General features: G+C 46.2%; 6 protein-coding genes across 6 annotated transcripts, besides 11 other annotated features; 1 reads left to right on the top strand and 5 right to left on the bottom strand.

The window, feature by feature from the left end:
- Positions 1 to 22: 22 nt before the first annotated feature.
- Positions 23 to 110: a repeat region.
- Positions 68 to 117: a repeat region.
- Positions 118 to 236: 119 nt separating this feature from the next.
- Positions 237 to 333: a microsatellite.
- A 42-nt stretch (positions 334 to 375) lies between these two features.
- Positions 376 to 430: a repeat region.
- Positions 431 to 624: 194 nt separating this feature from the next.
- Positions 625 to 740: a microsatellite.
- A 42-nt stretch (positions 741 to 782) lies between these two features.
- Positions 783 to 841: a repeat region.
- Positions 842 to 963: 122 nt separating this feature from the next.
- Positions 964 to 1,017: a repeat region.
- A 118-nt stretch (positions 1,018 to 1,135) lies between these two features.
- Positions 1,136 to 1,180: a repeat region.
- Positions 1,181 to 1,229: 49 nt separating this feature from the next.
- Positions 1,230 to 1,342: a repeat region.
- Positions 1,343 to 1,353: 11 nt separating this feature from the next.
- Positions 1,354 to 1,383: a microsatellite.
- A 932-nt stretch (positions 1,384 to 2,315) lies between these two features.
- Positions 2,316 to 2,337: a repeat region.
- Positions 2,338 to 2,407: 70 nt separating this feature from the next.
- Positions 2,408 to 3,742, bottom strand: FPSE_03709 (uncharacterized protein; the record flags this gene model as incomplete). Its single annotated transcript, XM_009256828.1, has 1 exon — positions 2,408 to 3,742. The coding sequence occupies one exon, from the start codon at positions 3,740 to 3,742 to the stop codon at positions 2,408 to 2,410; it is 1,335 nt and encodes a 444-aa protein (XP_009255103.1).
- Positions 3,743 to 6,050: 2,308 nt separating this feature from the next.
- FPSE_03708 (uncharacterized protein) lies at positions 6,051 to 6,939 on the top strand (the record flags this gene model as incomplete). Its single annotated transcript, XM_009256827.1, has 2 exons — positions 6,051 to 6,316; positions 6,369 to 6,939. The coding sequence occupies 2 exons, from the start codon at positions 6,051 to 6,053 to the stop codon at positions 6,937 to 6,939; spliced, it is 837 nt and encodes a 278-aa protein (XP_009255102.1).
- A 688-nt stretch (positions 6,940 to 7,627) lies between these two features.
- Positions 7,628 to 8,191, bottom strand: FPSE_03707 (uncharacterized protein; the record flags this gene model as incomplete). Its single annotated transcript, XM_009256826.1, has 1 exon — positions 7,628 to 8,191. One exon carries the CDS (start codon positions 8,189 to 8,191, stop codon positions 7,628 to 7,630), a length of 564 nt encoding a protein of 187 aa, XP_009255101.1.
- Positions 8,192 to 8,766: 575 nt separating this feature from the next.
- FPSE_03706 (uncharacterized protein) lies at positions 8,767 to 10,345 on the bottom strand (the record flags this gene model as incomplete). The annotated part of the gene is made up of 3 exons (XM_009256825.1): positions 8,767 to 9,864; positions 9,921 to 10,130; positions 10,181 to 10,345. The coding sequence occupies 3 exons, from the start codon at positions 10,343 to 10,345 to the stop codon at positions 8,767 to 8,769; spliced, it is 1,473 nt and encodes a 490-aa protein (XP_009255100.1).
- A 1,089-nt stretch (positions 10,346 to 11,434) lies between these two features.
- Positions 11,435 to 12,776, bottom strand: FPSE_03705 (uncharacterized protein; the record flags this gene model as incomplete). The annotated part of the gene is made up of 2 exons (XM_009256824.1): positions 11,435 to 11,989; positions 12,138 to 12,776. 2 exons carry the CDS (start codon positions 12,774 to 12,776, stop codon positions 11,435 to 11,437), a joined length of 1,194 nt encoding a protein of 397 aa, XP_009255099.1.
- Positions 12,777 to 13,588: 812 nt separating this feature from the next.
- On the bottom strand, positions 13,589 to 18,893 carry FPSE_03704 (uncharacterized protein; the record flags this gene model as incomplete). Its single annotated transcript, XM_009256823.1, has 5 exons — positions 13,589 to 14,139; positions 14,241 to 14,376; positions 14,429 to 16,042; positions 16,098 to 18,143; positions 18,471 to 18,893. 5 exons carry the CDS (start codon positions 18,891 to 18,893, stop codon positions 13,589 to 13,591), a joined length of 4,770 nt encoding a protein of 1,589 aa, XP_009255098.1.
- Between the last annotated feature and the right edge of the window lie 132 nt (positions 18,894 to 19,025).

Consider the following 19,025-nt stretch of genomic DNA (forward strand, 5'->3'; position numbering starts at 1 on the left):
ATTTAAGTTTAACCTTCTTAAGTTTAATAATATAATATTACTATTTAATTTACCTTTTTAACTTAAGTTTAAATAATAACTACTTAATTTTTTATTAAATTATATTAATAGGTTAAAGACTATTTACTGCCTTAATAGCCTTTATTTAGTTATCTATTTAAATAAAAGTAATATCCTTATTTAATACCTTATAGTTATAATTTAAGGATCTTTTATATTCTTTATATAAAGCTATTATTAAATATTCTATTAACTATATAATTAATATTTAATATATTTTAATTTATTTAATTAACTATTTAATAAATAAAAGTATTTACTTATTATTTTATTTTATAAGGGACTTTATTATTATTATAAATAAGTCTAAAGCTCTATTACTATTATATCTAATTAATTTAAATATAAATTAAATACTTTAATTATTATAGTCTTTTATCTAAAAATAGTTATTATATCCCTATAGACTATTTATATATCCTTTAGGATTATTTTATTAAGTACTTAATAGAGGTTCTTATATAATTACTCTTTAATTTACTTTTAAATAAAAGAGATTCTCTTATACTTTTTTAATTAAATAACCTATAGTTAAATAGGTATTATAATTATCTTATTAAAGGGATTATAATTTATCTATAGTAGATTTATATAATATATCTTCTTTTATAAAGTATTACTATTTAATTAGATTATTTTTAATAAGAATCCTTTATTATTATATTATTTTAATTATATTAACTTCTTAAGTATAAAAATTAAAGAATTATAAGTTAATAGGGTTAAATTAAAGTAATTAAATAATAGATAGATCTAATTATATTATTAAATTTTAATTTAAGGAATTTAACCTTAAATCCCTTAATCTATCTTTTTATATATTAAATTACCTAAAGATCTCCTAAAGACCTATTACTAATTAGTTATATTTAAATACCTCCTTAATACTCTTATAGTTTTCTCTTTATTTATAGTTATAATTATAATATAACTTATAAAAAAGATCTTATAAATATTCTTTCTCTTATAGAAGTTACCTTTTATAGCTTAAGTTAAAGAGGTATAAGACTATATAGCTAAAGATAGCTAAAGTAATATTATACCTTATAAATAGGGTTATATTTAATATAACCCCTTTTAATTTAGTTATTATCTTAATAAGATTAAATAATTATTAAAAGGAAGCTAATTATATAGATAAGGTAATAATAGCCTTATTAAGAGAATACTTAATATTTTTATAAGTATTAGCTATAATAATATAATTATTATATTAAAGGTTATAATAGAAAGTAAGTATTTTAACTATAAATTAAGTTAATTTAATATATTATATATTAAAGGTAAAATAACTTACTTTTTTATTTATTTATATATTTATTTCTCTTTATTATTATATTAGATAAAGAAAGTATAAGCTATTATTAAAAATTTATAGCTTTATTTTAATATAGAGTTTTATAATTAATAAGGCAGCCTTATAGCCTTATTTAAAAGTCTATTTTTTTATGTTATTAAACTACTAATACCGTACTATTAAGGGCATCCTTCCTAGATAACTCGCTATCACATCAATACAAGCACATATACTAAACTTGGGCCGTGTACCCCAGACCAATTAAATGTTCGATCGTGTGCCCTGTCGATCAAACGTTATGACAGGTTCGAGTGCGATGCGAGACTGCGCATCAACATGCTTCCATGGAAACAGTTTCGCTGGTAAAACGACACAACATGGTTGACTCCATCAGAACACTCCGCAGTCAGTAATACGTTATAGATTGCAACCCGATTTGGCAAATGCTGGAGATGTCGCTTTATTCATGGTAACGTGTATGTTTGTGTTTGTGAGCCTTTGTGTTCCCTGGCACTATGACTACCCTGCAGGCTCCTGCAGATTCCTGCATCATGACATGCAGGATTCAAGTTATGATAGCCCCCAATTTTCTAGGTCAAACAACTAACGATGCCAGTTTGGTTGATTTACGAATAGGTTGCTGACGGGATTTTGGTTTGGACTATACGTGTGGTGTTTTGCAAACCCAATCTTGCTTGCTGGTTTTATCAAGTGTGGCACAGCAATTCCTCCAGCAAAAAGTCTGAGTAGACTCACATTCACATACAAGACAAGAAATCATTGACGGGAAAGACAGCATTGCTATAATATTATGTATCTATATGCAAAACTAACGCATGATTCAATCCATAAACAACATCACCATGTTCAATTGCCAGCGTGAACATTTCTATGCTAAATGCTCAATCTATCCATCTAATGCATTGGATTGTGAACCCTTCCAGTCTATGCCTCCAACTTAAAAAATAAATAAAAAAAATCAATTCGCTCGTTTTGTTTGTGAACCATGCAAGTAACAATTGCTGCTGCGTATCCGTACGGGGCACATGTCTAAAACAGGAGGTATGCAGACATCAATACAGTGAAAAGAGCTGTCATGGACGCAGCCTGATACGCTCGGGGAGCCAAGCTTGCGACCAAGCCACAGCATTTGCGATCGTATGTGACGTTGTTCATCTGTGCGGCAACTTCAAAGACGGAACCTGGGAAGTTGCCGTAGTTGTAGTAGTCCACGTTGAGAATATTGGGAGCCCGACCCCAGTCGGAGCGGCAGTTGTTAGCCGCAAGACCCAAGCTGCCGTAGCCCTTATCACCATTAGTCTCGTTGAGCAGCGCAACAGCTGGGACCAAGATCTCAGCACCAAACACATTGAATTCGGCGTTGAGGTTGTGGTTCATGAGGTACAGGCGGTTTTTGGCTGACTTGTCGCTCAGGTTTGGAGGTCGCTGCACAGTGCAGGGGAACTTGCGGTTCAGAGGGTCGAAGGGAGTCTCCCACATCTGGGTGAACTCGTCCAGAAGCCATGGGTACTTCTTCTGGTCTGACACGTAGTCGATAAACATGACGACTCGCTTGCCGCGAACGATCATGCTTTCCAGAGTAGGCCAGTCTTCCAGGGCCATTGGGAGGTATGGAGCTTGGTAAACGTACTTAAGGATACCGCTCTCTTGAATGTAAGGGACGTAAAGGTCAGGGTGGGAGTAGTTTCCGTTTCCAAGGAGAATGGTGACAACATCATATGGGTGGCTGTCGACCCATTTTCGCACCCTAGTGAGCCAGTCGGTAATGGGACCGGCGTCGAGGAGATCGCAGGTTGAATGGCAGAAGTGAGGGACAGATGAGTTAGCGGGGAATTGGATCTGAGCCTGGAGGAAACGAACACCGTCGTCAAGCTGTGTCTCGACCTGAAGCTCCTGGTTGGAGCCCGAGTTACCAGGTCTCACGAAGGGCGAGTTGTGGCAGCCCACCATGGTGATGTTGCCGTACTTGCGCTTGCACAGCTCGACATAGTTGTTGCAGGGCTGAGTGTTTGTGGGCTTCGCCTTGGTTGCAGTGGTCGAAGTGCCGTTTGTCGTTCCAGTTGCAGTGGCAGTCTCGGTCAGGTTGCTAGTAATAGTGGTGCTGCCTGTATAGTCGGTAGGGAAGAGGCCCGTGAGGGTGCTTGTAAGCTCGTCCGACTCGGTATCGCTAGAGAACGACAGTGTGATCTTGGAAGCGTACGAGGAATAGGCGCCTGTGGGAGGACCGGTTTGGCGGGTTACTCTCTGCGTTCGTGTACCTTCAAAGAATGTGAGCTCCGAAGTAGCTGATATATCGACTGTCTGCGCTGCTACGCGACCAGAAGTCAATGCCAGAGCGGCAAAGACTGAGGTGTAGAGCTTCATGACGGGTATATGATCCCGTGGAAGCTGCTAAAAGGCAAAGTTTCTGGTAAAGTAAAGTATTGGGTTGACAGAGCGATAGGAGTCGAGTCGAGTCGCTTAGTATGAACAAGCTTTCGCAACTTAGGTCCGGGCACCGATGAGGTTCCACCTCTTGAAGCAGGCCCTCGTTTGGTATAAGTGGTACAGGACCGAAGGCGAAAAGTCCAGAAGATGACCAGGTCAGGTCAGATCAAAGACGGAGAAAAAGTAATTGGAAGACAAGCTAAAATCGAGTATGGGTGAAACGCAATACAAGATCTAGTGCGATCTGCGGTGGATGGCCACCCTGTCTGTGATCCCTGCTGCAGAAACACCAGGCCAATGTTGAGAAGCCACTTTTTGCAGCTATCGACGGATCGACAAGATAGAAGTGGGTAAGGTAAAAGACGTCAATGCCAAAGTCACCGTAGAAACGTATGATGGAACGGTGGGATGAAATGAGACGTGAGACAAGCGAGGGAAACCTTCTTTCTGCACAGCCTGGCTTGGCCTATGAGTCAAGATTTTGACGGCCCCAGACGAGATTACGGCAATGAAAATAAAGGAAGTGAGGAGGAGACAGACCGGCACAAGGGATCAAGACGAAGGAATACAAAAAAAAGGGGGGGTTATGATAGTACTAAGTGGATGGCGATCTACCGCTTCTTTAGTTTCTGGGTCATGTTAAAAAACCAACGAGAAATAAAAAGAAACACAGACTTTTAAAAAACTTGGCTTGCTTGTTAGCTCTGCATTTGATGATGCGGCCTCACCCGCCATGACATAATGACATGTGTCTATCGTTAATGGCTGTTGCTAAGGAATAGGCTTTGTCAAAGCGGTAATAACGGCAAGAATTGTCCGAAACAATTGGCTGGGTCGTGTTGAGCCGCAAATAGATACAAAAGTCATTGACAGTTGTGATTCCTGACAGCGCTAACAAAGTCTAGAATAATAGTAAGCAACTGCAACGACCAACTTACTCAGGAACTGGACGAAAAGAGAAGGGAAGCGCTTGTTGATCCTCTCATGTCTCTTTGCTTTGTGGTGTTGAAACGCGTCATCATATATTGGGCTGCAGCCAAGACCCAGTCCGGTACTAACGGCATCCATTTTTTATTTTATCTTGACCCTTTAGTCTGTAGCAACCTGAAGCTTGGTACTCTGTGCTTTGGGGCTGTAAGGGGGATTGATTGGACGGATTGTGAATTGTGAACTTGGAATACGACACGACAAGAAGCCAAGAGTCAAACGCCAATAGTTGATACTGCAGATATGATATGGCGTGGCGGTGGCATTGAATGTTTTGGATGAGATATCTAGATTTTGCTAGCCACTTTCTTAGCCGCGCATGTCTTGGGGTTTATTTTCCTTGGGTCGGTATGTACATATTTTTGAGACTTGTAGTAGTAAAAATACAATCCCTTGTTCGATGGCCCAACAACAGTATCAGAATGCGGGCGGTTGGCTATTCTCGCCAGCGTCAACAGCTGAGGGGAGGGAACCCAGAAAATCCATTCGTTCAGCTCATGAGATGCCCCCCTTAGCAAGCATAAGCCTTGCCCTTTTACCGCTGAAGCCCAGCTGGCCCAGGTATCATTCTTTCTTCTCCAGGGGTCCGGTACAGGGGACACGCACGGTCTCTCCACTAATACAATCTTCTTTTGGATTAGCTTCACCATGCTCAGCGGCTTCGGCAAGGACCCACGGCCCTTTCCTTTTTCGCTTGTGCCTGCCTCGCGTCTTTGCTGGTGGCTTGGGAAAAGGAAAGCTCGATCCTTGGAATTGGGATGTTCCCTTTTATTATGACGATGGATTTGTGCTGTTGGCGTCGTTGATCTTTTAGGCTGGCCCACCCAGAACACGCAACGCAATAACACACTTCTCATATGTACTTTGTCACTCGTTTTCTTGCTTCGCTTCACTTCACTTTACTTTCAGTCTTGTCTTGAGAGACTGAAACTTTTTGGTTTCGCCTATTGTATTTGTTTCTGTTTTTGTCTGCATTGATTGATTGACGGATTCATTGTATTGACCACTCCTCAATCGCATCATCTACAGTAATTCTTGTTTACGCTCGTCTTCTTTGTTTGACTTTATCGCTTGATTTCCATTAATTCTCTTCCTTTCGTATTCGGTCTTCAATAAACGGCGCGCAAAGCTGAAGCTGTCACCGAAAACGAACGAGCCTCCAGGTGGCTCCTCGTCCACCTCATCAACACGTCGACGGACAATATAACCGACCCAAATCGCCTCTGATCCGCCTCGATATATACTCTCGGCTTTAATCATGGTTAACGTCCACCGCCGCAACACGGCCATCGCTGCCAGTGTCTTCTACTTCCTTACGATTCCGTTCCTCATCCTTGTCATTATCGGAAACACACACATCAACTCAACACTAAACGACATCTACTTCTTCCAGCTCGATGTGTCGCAAGTCATTCCCATCTCGGTCGAAAACTCGAAACTCCTCAACTCTGTCGCCCGAAGTCTAGGTCTTCACGATTTCTACCAGGTTGGACTATGGAATTTTTGCGAGGGTTATAATGATGAGTACGTTCCTCTGTTCCATATATCGCATATTGTTGCTAATCGAGTTCTTCAGAGGTGTCACATACTGTTCCAACCCTAAGCAGTGGTACTGGTTCAACCCCGTCGAAATCCTCGTCAGCGAACTGCTTGCGGGAGCCCAGATCGCTCTCCCTGCAGAGGCTGTCACCGTCCTCAACCTCCTCAAGATTGGCTCCAGGATTATGTATGGTTGCTTTATGGCCGGCATCGTCGTCAACTTTGTCCTCATTCCTCTGAGCTTGCTTGTTATCCGCACTCGCTGGTGGAGTTTGCTGCTCTCACTTCTCTCGGCCATCACAGCAGTCCTTGTTACCCTTGCTGCGGTCATTGCGACGGTTATTAGTATTGCGGCAAAAGTCGCCCTTACCGCACAGGATCAACTCAATATCAGGGCAAACATTGGTATCAAGATGTTTGTCTTTATGTGGATTGCTGCCATCTTTACCGATCTAGCTTTCCTCCTGCATGCTGCCATGGGCTGTTGCTGCAAGCCAGACCGACAAGCACAGACTTCATCGCAACACTCCATGTCTGAAACCAAGAGCAATAGGATGTCCTTGCCAGGATTTGTTCGTCAAAGGAAGAGCCACACGTCCTCGTCATAGGCTTCCTAAATCTCATATGATTCTACGGCGATATAAGATTGGACCTCGCCAGGGGGTTTACAGGATCGGCTCCAAGTCTTTTCATTTATGTCAAGGTGAATTGGCGGCAACTGGTCAAAAGTAAAAGTTAAACTTTAACCAAAAATAACATCTGGATAAAGGAGCATTGTCGGTGGAAGTGCCAGTCTTATTCAGGGGCCTGGCGCTTGTGCCAACACCGGAGTTTGGAAGAGCGATTTGATTGTTGGGTATGAAACTTGATAGTTCTATAGAATATAAAAATAGAGGTCCAAAGCGTCATATTCCGTTGCCGCAAAGTTGTTGCAAGTTCCAATTCCAAGACATGCCCTACTTGAGGTTACGACTGTACTGCCGAAAGAAAGAAGGTACCTGACAGCTTGCTTACCATGTTAGCATGGATGTCAAATATCACGGATGCGGAATATATGTCCGTTGGCAACAGTTTCCATCATTGAATTGTCATAAATTGATACCTGTAAGCTCTAATGAGAATTTGATTTGCCAATAACTCTTATTCAAGCAGGAACAATTGTTTGTAAAAACTGTGACCGATTGATTCCGATATTCCATCTCTTGTTTCCCATCCTTTGTCGGCTCGTCGCGGTAGTGACCATGCACGTATCCATGACTGGTTTCCCCCCTTTAACACTCCATTAACTCGGCGTGTTTAATCGTGTTTCGACTCGGCCTTCTCAATCTGAGGTACCACTCTGTGTGTCTTGCCGTGAAGAAGTGTAGGACGGTGAGCATACTGTTCCATCCTGTTGTATCGGGGCTCGTTGGCCGTAGTCGTCTCATTCGTGTCCAAAGTCTTGTGGTGGACGGTCTCATAGGCACTCCCAGACCCTGTATCATCCACAACACCCTCGACCACATCGCGCTTGACTTTGCCGTGAGACCTCATTTCGTGTCGCTCGGAGTCGTCATCGTCGTCCGGGATGTGCTCCTCCTCCCTGTTGAGGTAGAGTCGCCCCCAGGGGAGTCTGGCAGCTGCGAGTTCGGCCCGAGAAACAATTGATTTCTCCTCCTTTTCTTTCTTCATGACATCAATAATCCGGTCGATGCCATTTTCGCTGGGGATAGAAGGGTCGAGGAGGTAGTCCACGACTGGGATGCGGGTTTCTGACTTGTCTTCCATGCTCTCGCCGATGGGGATGGCTGGTGTTGCTTGGATGAAGGGAAGGGCGATGGCCATCAAGGCCAAAGCCCCGGACGCATGTATCACTACCATGTTATTGAGCGTGACGTTATCAAGATAGGCAGATGCTATGTGCCGCGCGAGTCTGATGTGATAAGTTCAAGATGAGGGTGATGATGTAGAGTTGAGAAGAACTACAAATAGTAATAGTGTTGGGGAAGAGATGGTGGGTAGGGACTGTTCCACTGAGGCATCGCTCTCTTGTATATGGTTTTGAATGCGGCGGTATTCAGTACTGAGTTTCATGGAAGTATAAATGCCAATAACCCTATGAGCCTCAACCAATGTGCGCACTCAACTTCGGCGTTCATGTGTCTGCTTTCACGTATCAAAGTTTCGCCTGAGGGTCCATACTTGAGCTCGATTGATGCAAGTTTTTAATTCAACTTGGCACTTCTACAGCTACACGATGTATCTTTATTTTCATTATTCATACCTATGTAAAGTAGCACCAGGAACCCTCTCTCGATAAGAGGTCTTGTACCGCAATGCCACAACTACTGCGAGCCCGCTTAGGAGCGGATACTGTTCCTCCCAAGGCGCCTGTAATAAACTTGTCACATTCAGCAGCAGGTTTCAAGGCACGACAGGGCTGATAACCTAGCTTTCTAGCCATGTGCCATGATGCCTGTCATGAGATCTTCATCTTCTATTTGAGAATCGAAGCCAACTCCAGGGTCGCCCGAGTCCTTATCAGCCCGCCTCTGCTCCTTGACAACGTGCTTAACGTATTCCTTGCTGCTGCTTAGTCGTTCGTTGGCTGCCTTGTATTGTTTTCCTAGGTTCTCAATGTTGTGGTAACGCTGGGCAATCTCCTGAGCAAACTCCGCCTCTGTCATGGTCTCGCTATCGTCGTGGAAATGTAGGAAGAGCTCGTTTCCGTCGTTACTCGACTCCAGGTCGCCCTTTAACAAGCCAGAATCGATCATTTCTCGTACAATTTGTATCGCTGTGTCATCGTCCGGAAGATTCTCGCCTGTCTCTGCAGAGAGGGTGGACTGGCGCAATTGCGAGATGGATATTCGCTTGTAGATATCCCGAAGGTTGATGATTTGCCACTTTTGGTAAGCTGCAATCACCTCTGCGATTAGAGACGAGGTACCATCCTCCTCCCAAACCAGACGGTTTGCCTCAGCATCAGCCTTGAGCTGGCCTGCGTTCGTAGTCGCAAACTGGGTGGCAATGTTCTTATATGGCGTCCCCAGCGTGGAGTAAGTGTTTTTAGCATGAAGGGAAGTATATGATGGCAATGTTGGCTCCTTTCCATCCTTCAGCAGACCAACTAACAGCCATCGCTTGTATGCTTCATCCATGATCTTGGCAACTCCCTTATCCTTAGAAGGGTATGTGATAACATGCTCGAGGGCTCGATGGGCTTTCGTCCAGTCCCGTTGTGTCATGTAGCAAAGCGCGCTCAGGTGGTAGTACTCCAAGATAGTAGTGCTCTTCACTGACTCGGTCAGACCCGTTTCGACCGAGATAAATGCGGCTGAGTGCATGCTGCTATCGCAAAGCGGCTTCGAGTCTTTCTGGCCGACCGTGCCAGGGAAGAAAGTGGTGTCGCAATCCAAAACCTTTAATGCAGGCTCGATCCAGGCGGTCTGATAGGCGATCTTGACCAATGCCAAGTGAGTAGATGTGAACATACTTCCAGTGGGATCGAGTCGCAATAATGCACTGGCTACAGCCTCCACAGAAACTGCTGACTGAGCCAACAGTTAGCTATCTGTAATGCTGAAAAATTAGGGTATAGGGCACATACTGTGAATAGCTTTCCTTCAGCGACATGTTCGAGAAGCTTTCGAAATATCACTCCAACATATCGAACCTGAAGGGGGTTGAAATTGAGAAGGAATCTCAAGGTCTCGTCAAGAAGCGTGCGTCGATCGATGCCTGGTGGTGGAGTTGGGCTTGAGAGCGATGAATGGAGGATGGCTAGAAATGCGATGGAGTCGATTGAGGGGTCGATGCCCTGAAGAAGTCAGTTGGACAATGTGAAAGCTACAGAAATGTGAGGCGTACCTGTAGAATTTGGCTTGTATTCTCATTGATGGCCTGGCGCTGGTTGGATAACAGCGACTTCACAGCACCGATATGCTCCTTTATGATGGAGTCGTACTTTTTGGCAGATTCAGTCGCAGCCTGAGTTGGCAAGAAGGCAGCCAAAGTTGCCGTCACAGCGTCCATTCTGAGATCAATCGTGGATCGTCAAGCTTATTCTTAGGCTAGCGATTGCGGATGTTGAGGATGAGTGAGGTGTGAGGCGATGCGATGTGGAGGCGAGGCCGATGATGATGATGATGGATTTACAATGAATGTCTCCAGCCCATGCTCTATGATATAAAAGAAAGTCACCGATCCGAGTTGTTTTCCTCTTTGACAAACTCCGAGATACAAAAATTAAAGCTCGGGAAGATGAACTTTGTTGTTACTTGTTGACCTCAAGGCAACACTCATGAGCATAGCTTCCGTGTTGGTGGGGTGGTGACGTTTGGGGAAAGAGCCGTGAAATAGCCGATGGAGCTCACCTTATCGATAAGAATGCGACATGCTTAAGTGGAAGGAGCTGCCCCTCTAACTAATGGCAGTTGAGTTTCATCGTCACGCGAGCATTGAGTGAGAGTCAAGCCAACTGCACCATACCTCCTGACACTCTTGAATAGAGCAAACATTTTTCTTTCAAAGCATCACACTTGATAACAACCATTTATTTAATTTTGCTTTGCCCTAACCTCCGATTTTCATCTCACACAAACACCAACCGACCATGCGCGGCAAAGTACAACATCATATGGGCCAATCTCGATAACAAGCATGCAGCCACTTCAAGTTACACAAAGATCCTGCCTCTGAAATCGTGTGGCCAACTCGCCAAAGCCCATGTAACCCCAAAAGTCTGATACTTCACGGCCAATCTTGAAGCCGTGATAAATTAACTAGAACCACGTGAATCTATCAGCTTCCTACTAAGGTAGGTATCCAGTAACTCCCCAACACTTTAAACTCAACCAATGACTTACACATCCATTGGTAAGAGTTTCGTATCTAATAAGCTCAACTTAAACAAAGAAAGAGACCTTGAGTCTATCTTCATAGTGTTATCTATATCAATTGGCTGTTCTTTGGGAAATCTGCTATCTAGCCTATAGTAATTCTGCCGAAAATCAGCGCTGCTCCAGACCTCCATTCACCCTGGTCGGTTGTCATGTATCTTAATGATATTGAGAACTTGTCGATTAGCCATGCCCCTCCCGCATGCTTTGCTCGACAAACTTACTAGCGATTATTATAAGCATGATCAAGCGAGCCGGTAGAGGACTGTGGTAGCGAGCCAGTAGAGGACCGTGATGACGACCCGTGCCGGCCCTGAACTGTCGAGGGGCTCACGGCACAGTCTGTCTCTGACCCAGTTCTCGGGCGCTTTTCGACAACGGCGGACATACCCTCGCGGGTTTGAGAGAGGCGGCCACCCTTGGCAGGCGGCTGGAGTCTCTCTGCACCAATAGGGGCTTGAACCGCAACGGCGTTGTCCGTGTCCTCGTCACTGTCACCTCGCCAATCTATTTGGAGGACAGATTGGCTGCGTGTAGTAGACGAGTTCTTGTTGTGCTGCTTTTGCAGCTGTTCTTGATGGTCTCTCCACCACTTTGGAAAGCCATGGAACAGCCCAAGAGACTGTTGTGTGGCCTTGTCCAAGGGCATCTCGTGTTTGTACTTGCATCCTTGCTGGGTAAACGCGCATGTTCCATCGTGGATCCATTTGTCGCAGTAGATCTTTGTTGGGCGCTGCTGAGCAGGCGAGGTTTTCGCGACTATATGGTCAATCTTGTTCTGGACAGCCAAGTTAGCGCTCCATGAGCATAAACGACAATCGCGGACGATAGGAACAAGAAAAGTTGGACTACCTGAAGGATATCAGATGATTGAGTCTACACACTCAGCTTTCTTTGTCTGTGTTGATTGTGCTTGACTTACGTACCTTAAACGTTACAGGTTGGTTCATGCCGATGATCCCCTGAGGCGGATTCATGTTCAGGTCCGGCAGAAGGACCATGCCCTGGGCACTGATCTGACTTGCTGGGAGCTCGTTGAGGACTGGGAGCATGTCCGCCGGGATCAGTCTGGTGTATCGACCATTAGATCGCTTTAAGCAATACGCGAAGCCATTGAGACAGTCGGAGATGCTCACTGGCCCGCCACTATTGTTGACTGAGGAAAAGTGCGAGGCTGCTTGAGCGGGATAACCCGTGGGAGGATATGCGTTGGCTCCAGGAAGACGGGAGGCTTGACCATCGACAGACGGCTGAGATCCTCGCCAGTTGCCTGATGCTACGTTCCGTGGTGCTGATGTCTGATAGGAAGAGTTTTGTTGGAAATCACCATAAGCCACACCAGCAGGATATCCGTTCATGAATGCACCTGGCGGATGGCTGTTGGAGCGGAAAAGCTGGCGGTTCATAGAGCTTGGATGGCTCATAAGGCCAGGGGGTCTTGGGCCATCGAATTGATTGTATGGAACCTGAGTGCCGCGATGAACACCCGGAGCTCTCGGGGCGGAAGGGGGGTTGTTGACCTGATACGAGGATGATAAGTTCTGGTTTTGCGCTTGATACTGCATTATGTTGAGTCCCAAGTTAAGAGAATAGTAGATAGTTCCAAACAGAACAAAGAAGTGCAGAACAATGAATATAAGAGTTGATAACACCTTGGACACCGCCATCAGGATTATCATGCGGCTAGTAGCTGGGACACGGGTAACGGAAGGCGGGATATAGCTTCATGACGTGCGTTGGCAAACAGAAAACGGACAGGCACCATGCACTTTTTTATATTTCGGCATGGACTGTGCTAGAACCGACTCGGGCCTACTTGCCTTCAGTGGCTGTGAGCAAGCAAGCAAATACCTATCAACTTAAACTTTTGGGGCTATGAGTTTGTCTTGTTACTTGGAATCATGATAGTATTACAGAGTACACTTGGAGGTTCGAGTTTGGCTGAGGCGTGCCCTGCAAAGCAAAAACATACGGTTACTTGCAGCGAGAGTTTGTTTTCTTACAAGCCACACACCTTTAGGCATTTGTCCTTAATCACGAAACCAGGATTGAGACGCACGTTTATTTGTTGACGTTTGATTTCAAAGTATCTAGCAAATGACCTGTCTTGTGGCATGATGTCCATCATTTGCGCTCCCTATACCTCAAACAGGGCGGGAAACGGCTTGTGGTCTGCCTCCACTACCACAGGTTTCATCCATGCGCATGTTGCCTTCTGGCATAGCAAATGTTCAGAGAGAATATACTGGGAAAGTAAACGATTTGTTCGGTTTTGATCCGTATCGAATATCGGTGAGCTGTATACGCTGGGCGGCTGCTTGCGCAGGCCGACCCAGGGTTCTCTATCTCCAGAAAAAAAAAAAAAAAACCCCCATGATTATGTATGCTGTGCTGCGCTCTCTGGGGTCAATGACCTTAATCGGTCCATTAAAAGAGCCCTATGCTTTTGTTTAGTGCCTGTATCGGAATTTGAATGTTGAACGTAGTCAAGTGCCAGTCTGACTTCAGCTTCTGAGCAAAGCCTGTCACTTCTAAAGTTGGTTATTTGGTCAGGAGGGGGAGGATGGCTCTGCGTGACGACCACACGTTGATGTGGTACAGGAGGTGCATTGTAGCCCTGATAGGCGTGGTTACCCATTGTGTACCTCGCCGAATCGGTAGAGCTTCCGGGAATCACTTGGACACCTTTTTGTTGGTAGGGGTTTTGCGAGGGGATGGCAATGCGGGTTTCTTGGCCGTAGCCTTGCTGGTTGGTGTTTTGGGGACCGCCGTTTTTCCACGTTGACCATTGCCTTTGCCGTTGTTGCCCGGTTGCTGTTTCTTTACGGGGCTTGTTGGCGTTTTGGACTTGCTGGCTGTGGAGTTGCTGCCCTTTTTTGCCGCGGGCTTTGGGGTTTTCGAGCTCGAGGATAGCGTCCGCTTCGGCGCCTGTGTTGCATTTTTGTTAATTCTGTCTTTCGAGGTTGGGTTCTTGACTGGTGTTGTAGACGGAGTTGCCTGCTGGACAGAAGAACTCTTCTGGCGTTTACCTTTTGGCACTGATGCATCCTCCTCAGATTCGTCTCCCGAGTCACCTCCAGCAAAGTCGTCTGACGAATCTGCAGAGTCCGCCTCGGGGTCACCAAGCACGGGGTTAATTGCGGCTTCGGTTTTGTAGTTGATGGTCTATTCCAGTGTTAGTTAATAATGCCAAACATGTTGCCTTTGGACGACTTACTTGACGACGTCTGTTGCCGCGACCAAGGGTCTCCTGATTTGCTTCGGCCTGTCTCTGTGCCTCTGCCTCTCGCTGAGCTAGAATACGATCCCATACGCTCGAGTTGATGGCTTCTGGTTCGGCCATCTCTTCTGTAGCAAGACCGGCCTCAAAACCAGACTTGTCGTTGGACCATACCTTGGCATAAGAAAACGAGGTCCCGTCATCGGCTTTGGTTTCGTTTTCGACTGTTCGATCTAGAAGTGCATCAACAGCAGCAGAGTCATAATGAATAGACTTCTTCTCGTAATCATCATTGAAGAGCGCTTGAGCGCCGTGTTTCAGGATTGACTCGAGATCATCACCAGCCAGTTCATCGTCGTCCATGCTCTCGATCAGAGCATGATCCAACGCCATCTTCTTCTTACCAATCTGCATGATTCTTTCCTCCACTGAATCTGTTGTCATGAGCTGGAAGCAGAGAACCTTCTTCTTCTGTCCGATACGATGCGCACGAGACAAAGCCTGAATATCTTGATGCGGGTTAAAGTCGGGATCAAGGATGATCACTGTGTCTGCAGTAGCAAGGTTGATACCAACACCACCGGCCCTCGTGGAGAGCAAGAATGCAAAGATGGGCGAATCAGGGGCATTGAAGGCATCGATTCGTCGTTGCTTCTCCAAACTGCTGATACTGCCATCGAGACGGCGGCAATCGTAGCTCAGGCCGCTGAGGAAATCTTCGACAATATCCAGCTGCTGTAGGAACTGGCTGAAGATCAAAACGCGATGACCTCTTTCCTGAAGTTTCGGAAGCATGACTTGCAAGAGGAGGAGTTTGGCAGACGCCTCCACAAGGTTGCGTTGGAGCACCGTGGGATCATGGTGGCGCTCCTCAATAGCCTCGGAGTACATGAAAGGATGGCAAAGACACTTTCTCAGTTGCATCAAGATATTGTTGAGAGACCCACGCTCTTTTTTGTTCATCTTGCTGTTGGAGAACATGGCCTTGATAAGCTCTGGGTTCTTTGCCATGATGCTCTTGGAGAGCTTCTCCTGAATTACAGTCATTGTGACTGGCAAGATGATTTGAGTCATGGGTGGCAAGAACTTAAGCACACCGGCCTTGGTTCGGCGCAGAAAATAAGGCCGGATCTTGTTGTGTAGTTTGGGAAGCGTCTCCTTGTCGAGTACTTCATACTCCAAATCAAGCTCCGCGGCGTTTTGCTTGTCATCGATAAACTGTAGCAGGTTGAACAGCTCTCGCTTGTTGTTCTGCAACGGCGTTCCTGTGAGAAGGAGTCTGAAGGGGATGCGCATGGAGCGTAGAGAACCATACAGAAGGTTTTGGTCGTTCTTCAGGCGTTGGCCCTCATCAACCACAAGACCTGCCCAGTTGATTGACTTGAATAGGTTTTTTGTTGCGGGGTCTTGAGCCGAATCATAGGACATGATCACGACATGGGCTTTCATGTCTGTGGACCCGTTGGGAAACAGCTCATAATTATAGGCCAGTGCCTGTGGTTCGCGTCCACCATGGTAGGCAACAACTCGCAGCTCCGGTACCCATTGCTTGAACTCACGGCGCCAGTTGGGGCATGTGGCGTTGGGGACGACAATCAGGAAAGGCCAGCACTATCTCCAGGTCAGTATGTTAATCACCGTGGTCTCCTAGACGACTGTGACTTACCTTTGGGCTGTCTTGGACAAGTGAGGTCACAAGACCTACCACTTGGACCGTCTTTCCCAGTCCCATCTCGTCGGCGAGGACAACACTACGCCCCGAGTGGTAGTTACCGAGCAGCCAATTGACTCCTTCGATCTGATAGCCCATGAGCTTTCCCCGGGTCAGACCAGCAGGTTGCGTGTTGATCTCCTCGAACGGTGCGGCCTTGAAAGCCTTGACTCGTTCTCTGATCTTGTTCTGACTTTCGCTACTGAAGTACTTGCCTTCGACGTATTCATAGTATGCTTCAGCAAAAGAGGCATATATCTCGCCGTCTTCGTCTGTTGGTGGTGAGTCCCATACAACATCATCGTAACCTAGGCCCTGGAACTTGACAAAGATCTTTGTGACGTGGGCCAGGTTGTTCATCTCTTGCTCTCGTGTTCCTTTTCGTACAGATGGGTCCGTTTTGACATTGAATATAATGTTGGGCATGAGAAACTCGTCCGGAATGGCGTCTTGTTCGTTTAGCTTGAGGAGATCTTCGGCGGCGTCTCTCTTGCTGAATGATATACGCATCGTAGCAGCTGCCTTGCCATAGACCCAAGCCCCAGACTTCCAAACACAGTGGGCATACGACCGACTGTCCCATTTGACCAAGTACTCCTTGTCATCCTCTCGAACCTCGTCATACGTAGGTCGAGGAACCTGTTTCGCAAGGTCCTTTCGTACCGGCCGCCATGCGACAAGCCGATGTATCTTGTGGCGGCTAGTAGCGCATTCTTTACAACGCCAGTCAACAGAATGATCTTTGAGGCGCTCAGACTTGAGATCTGTCCCGATGGTACCGCTTCTAGCGCCAGGAAGATGCTCGACGTGCCAACCTCTGCGACATTCGACACATCTGAAAAGGACGTGCCCGGCGTTGTTAATGAGCTTCGGGGAGACAGGAGTGACTGGATCAACGCCACCATTTTCCTCGCGAATCTTCTCTTCCTGCCGGGATGTTTTCTTCTCGGAAAAGGGAGCGCAGCTACTACCAGGAGCTTTACATGCCTGACACATGTCGTGGTTGGGAGCGTTGTTGTCCTTCTTGCTGGGGATCTTTATGCAGAATTTGCACTGCAAGACAAAGCTATCCTCGCCAACCTTTGTCACCATGTGCTCACGAGCGCTGCGAGGGCCGATGCAGGACCTGTGAAATGAGAGCGTGCAGCCCTGACAGTAAATCATTTGACCCCGATGGCGTGAGCCGCCGCAACTTTGGCAGGTGTCCATGTGCATCGTAGCGAACTCTGATTCAGCAGACAGCGGCTGAAAGATTTCTCTCACAGACACGATCTTCGGGGCGCCGGGGGTTCTGTCATCGACAGTATAGAGAGATTCGTCGTCCATCAAATCGTCATCTTGCATGTTCAAAGTATTCCGCGTCGCTCTAGAAGAGCGCCGAGGAGCTTCAAATTCAATGTCAGAGTCATTAGACTTGAGGTGTGAGGGTCTCTGCGATAGAGCCTTTTGTCGCATACTCTTTGTTTGTAGTCGTCGTAACCGTTGATGTGCCTTGTTAGGCCTCCCCTTTTTCGGATTGATGTCAGAGACAACGATGGGCATAAAATCGTCATCTTCTTCTTCCGACGCTGGGGGAACATCTCCATGGAGCTCATCCTGGTCTTGACTACCAAATCCGTTCTTAAAAGATGTGCTAGTCGATTGTCTGGCCTGGCGAACTCTGAGGGATCTGGTGGGGCGCTCTGGCTCTGGCTCAAGATCATCGAGCTCATCTTCGTCAGTTCTAGAAGGGCTGCGCGAGAGCTGCTTGGTGTTCTCCCTGGAGCGAAGGCGCGAGCTGCGCATGCGTTTTGTTCCGAAGGGTTCTTCGTCTTCTTCATCGTCGATGTCCATCTGATCTGAGATGACAGACTCATGTTCAGAATCCCAGTCGTCTTCGGGCGCATACTTTCGCTTCCGTGTGCCAGTCATGATTTCGAAATCCAGCGGCCCTAAGCCTTGGTTGAACCGGGCTAGGGCAGCTCTTCCGTTGTCGAGAGCGACAAGTTGTGTGAATGATATCTTTGAAGGAGGTCAGTGGTCTGTAGCTAAGATCGAAGTGTGTGTGCAGGAAGAAATAAAAAGAAAAGGCGACCTCTAAGCAAAAAAAGGCCCCTATATAAGGAGAAGTGGTGCGGGGCTGCTGAATAGAAGAGTATATATTTGCGAGCTCTGCAGTGAATAAGGCAGGCCGTGGAAAATAGCTGCGATACTGAACCCTCCGCACCGAAAACTAAGACCGCGAGACAATAGAACGCAGTAGCTGTTGGGTAAAATGACAATAGGGGCTCGTGAGAGCTCCCCATGAGCAGATGAAACTGCTCTCTGAACAAAAGAATATCCACCTACCAACTCTTCTCTTCCATCTGTGAACTCGACCCGGTAATCGACAGTATCATGAATGGCCTCGCCCAGCACGGATTCGACAATATGGCTGTGCGCAAAGGAGTATTGGGCGCGCTCTTCCAACGGGATCTCTGGAACCACAACCTGGACTCGGTAGCTTGGTTTTGTGGGAGGTTTGACTTTGTCCGAAATATCTCCTTCGATTCGAAGTATTTCTTCCTCTTTTTCGTCTGGTTCATTCTCTTCTCGTACATTGTTGTCTTGATTTGGCAACGTTTGTTCCACTTCCATCATGGCTACGTCCACAGGAATATGTTGCTCGGAAAGCTCCGCTCGTAATAACTCCAACGATCGCTCAATAGCGTCTTCATCCTGATCCACGAGGCCCTGGAGGGGATCGTGGTCCATGCTCTCCGTTTCCATCATGCTGGTGCGATCGAGTGTTATATATATTCGTAGATGCGCAGATGCGGTCGTCGAGGACTTGGCGGGGTTTATTGCGCTCTCGACTCTGCTGTAAAGCGCCAACAACTAGAACAAAAGATACAAATTATTACA

This window comes from Fusarium pseudograminearum, chromosome 1 (assembly GCF_000303195.2).
Source record: "Fusarium pseudograminearum CS3096 chromosome 1, whole genome shotgun sequence".
Taxonomy (NCBI): domain Eukaryota; kingdom Fungi; phylum Ascomycota; class Sordariomycetes; order Hypocreales; family Nectriaceae; genus Fusarium; species Fusarium pseudograminearum.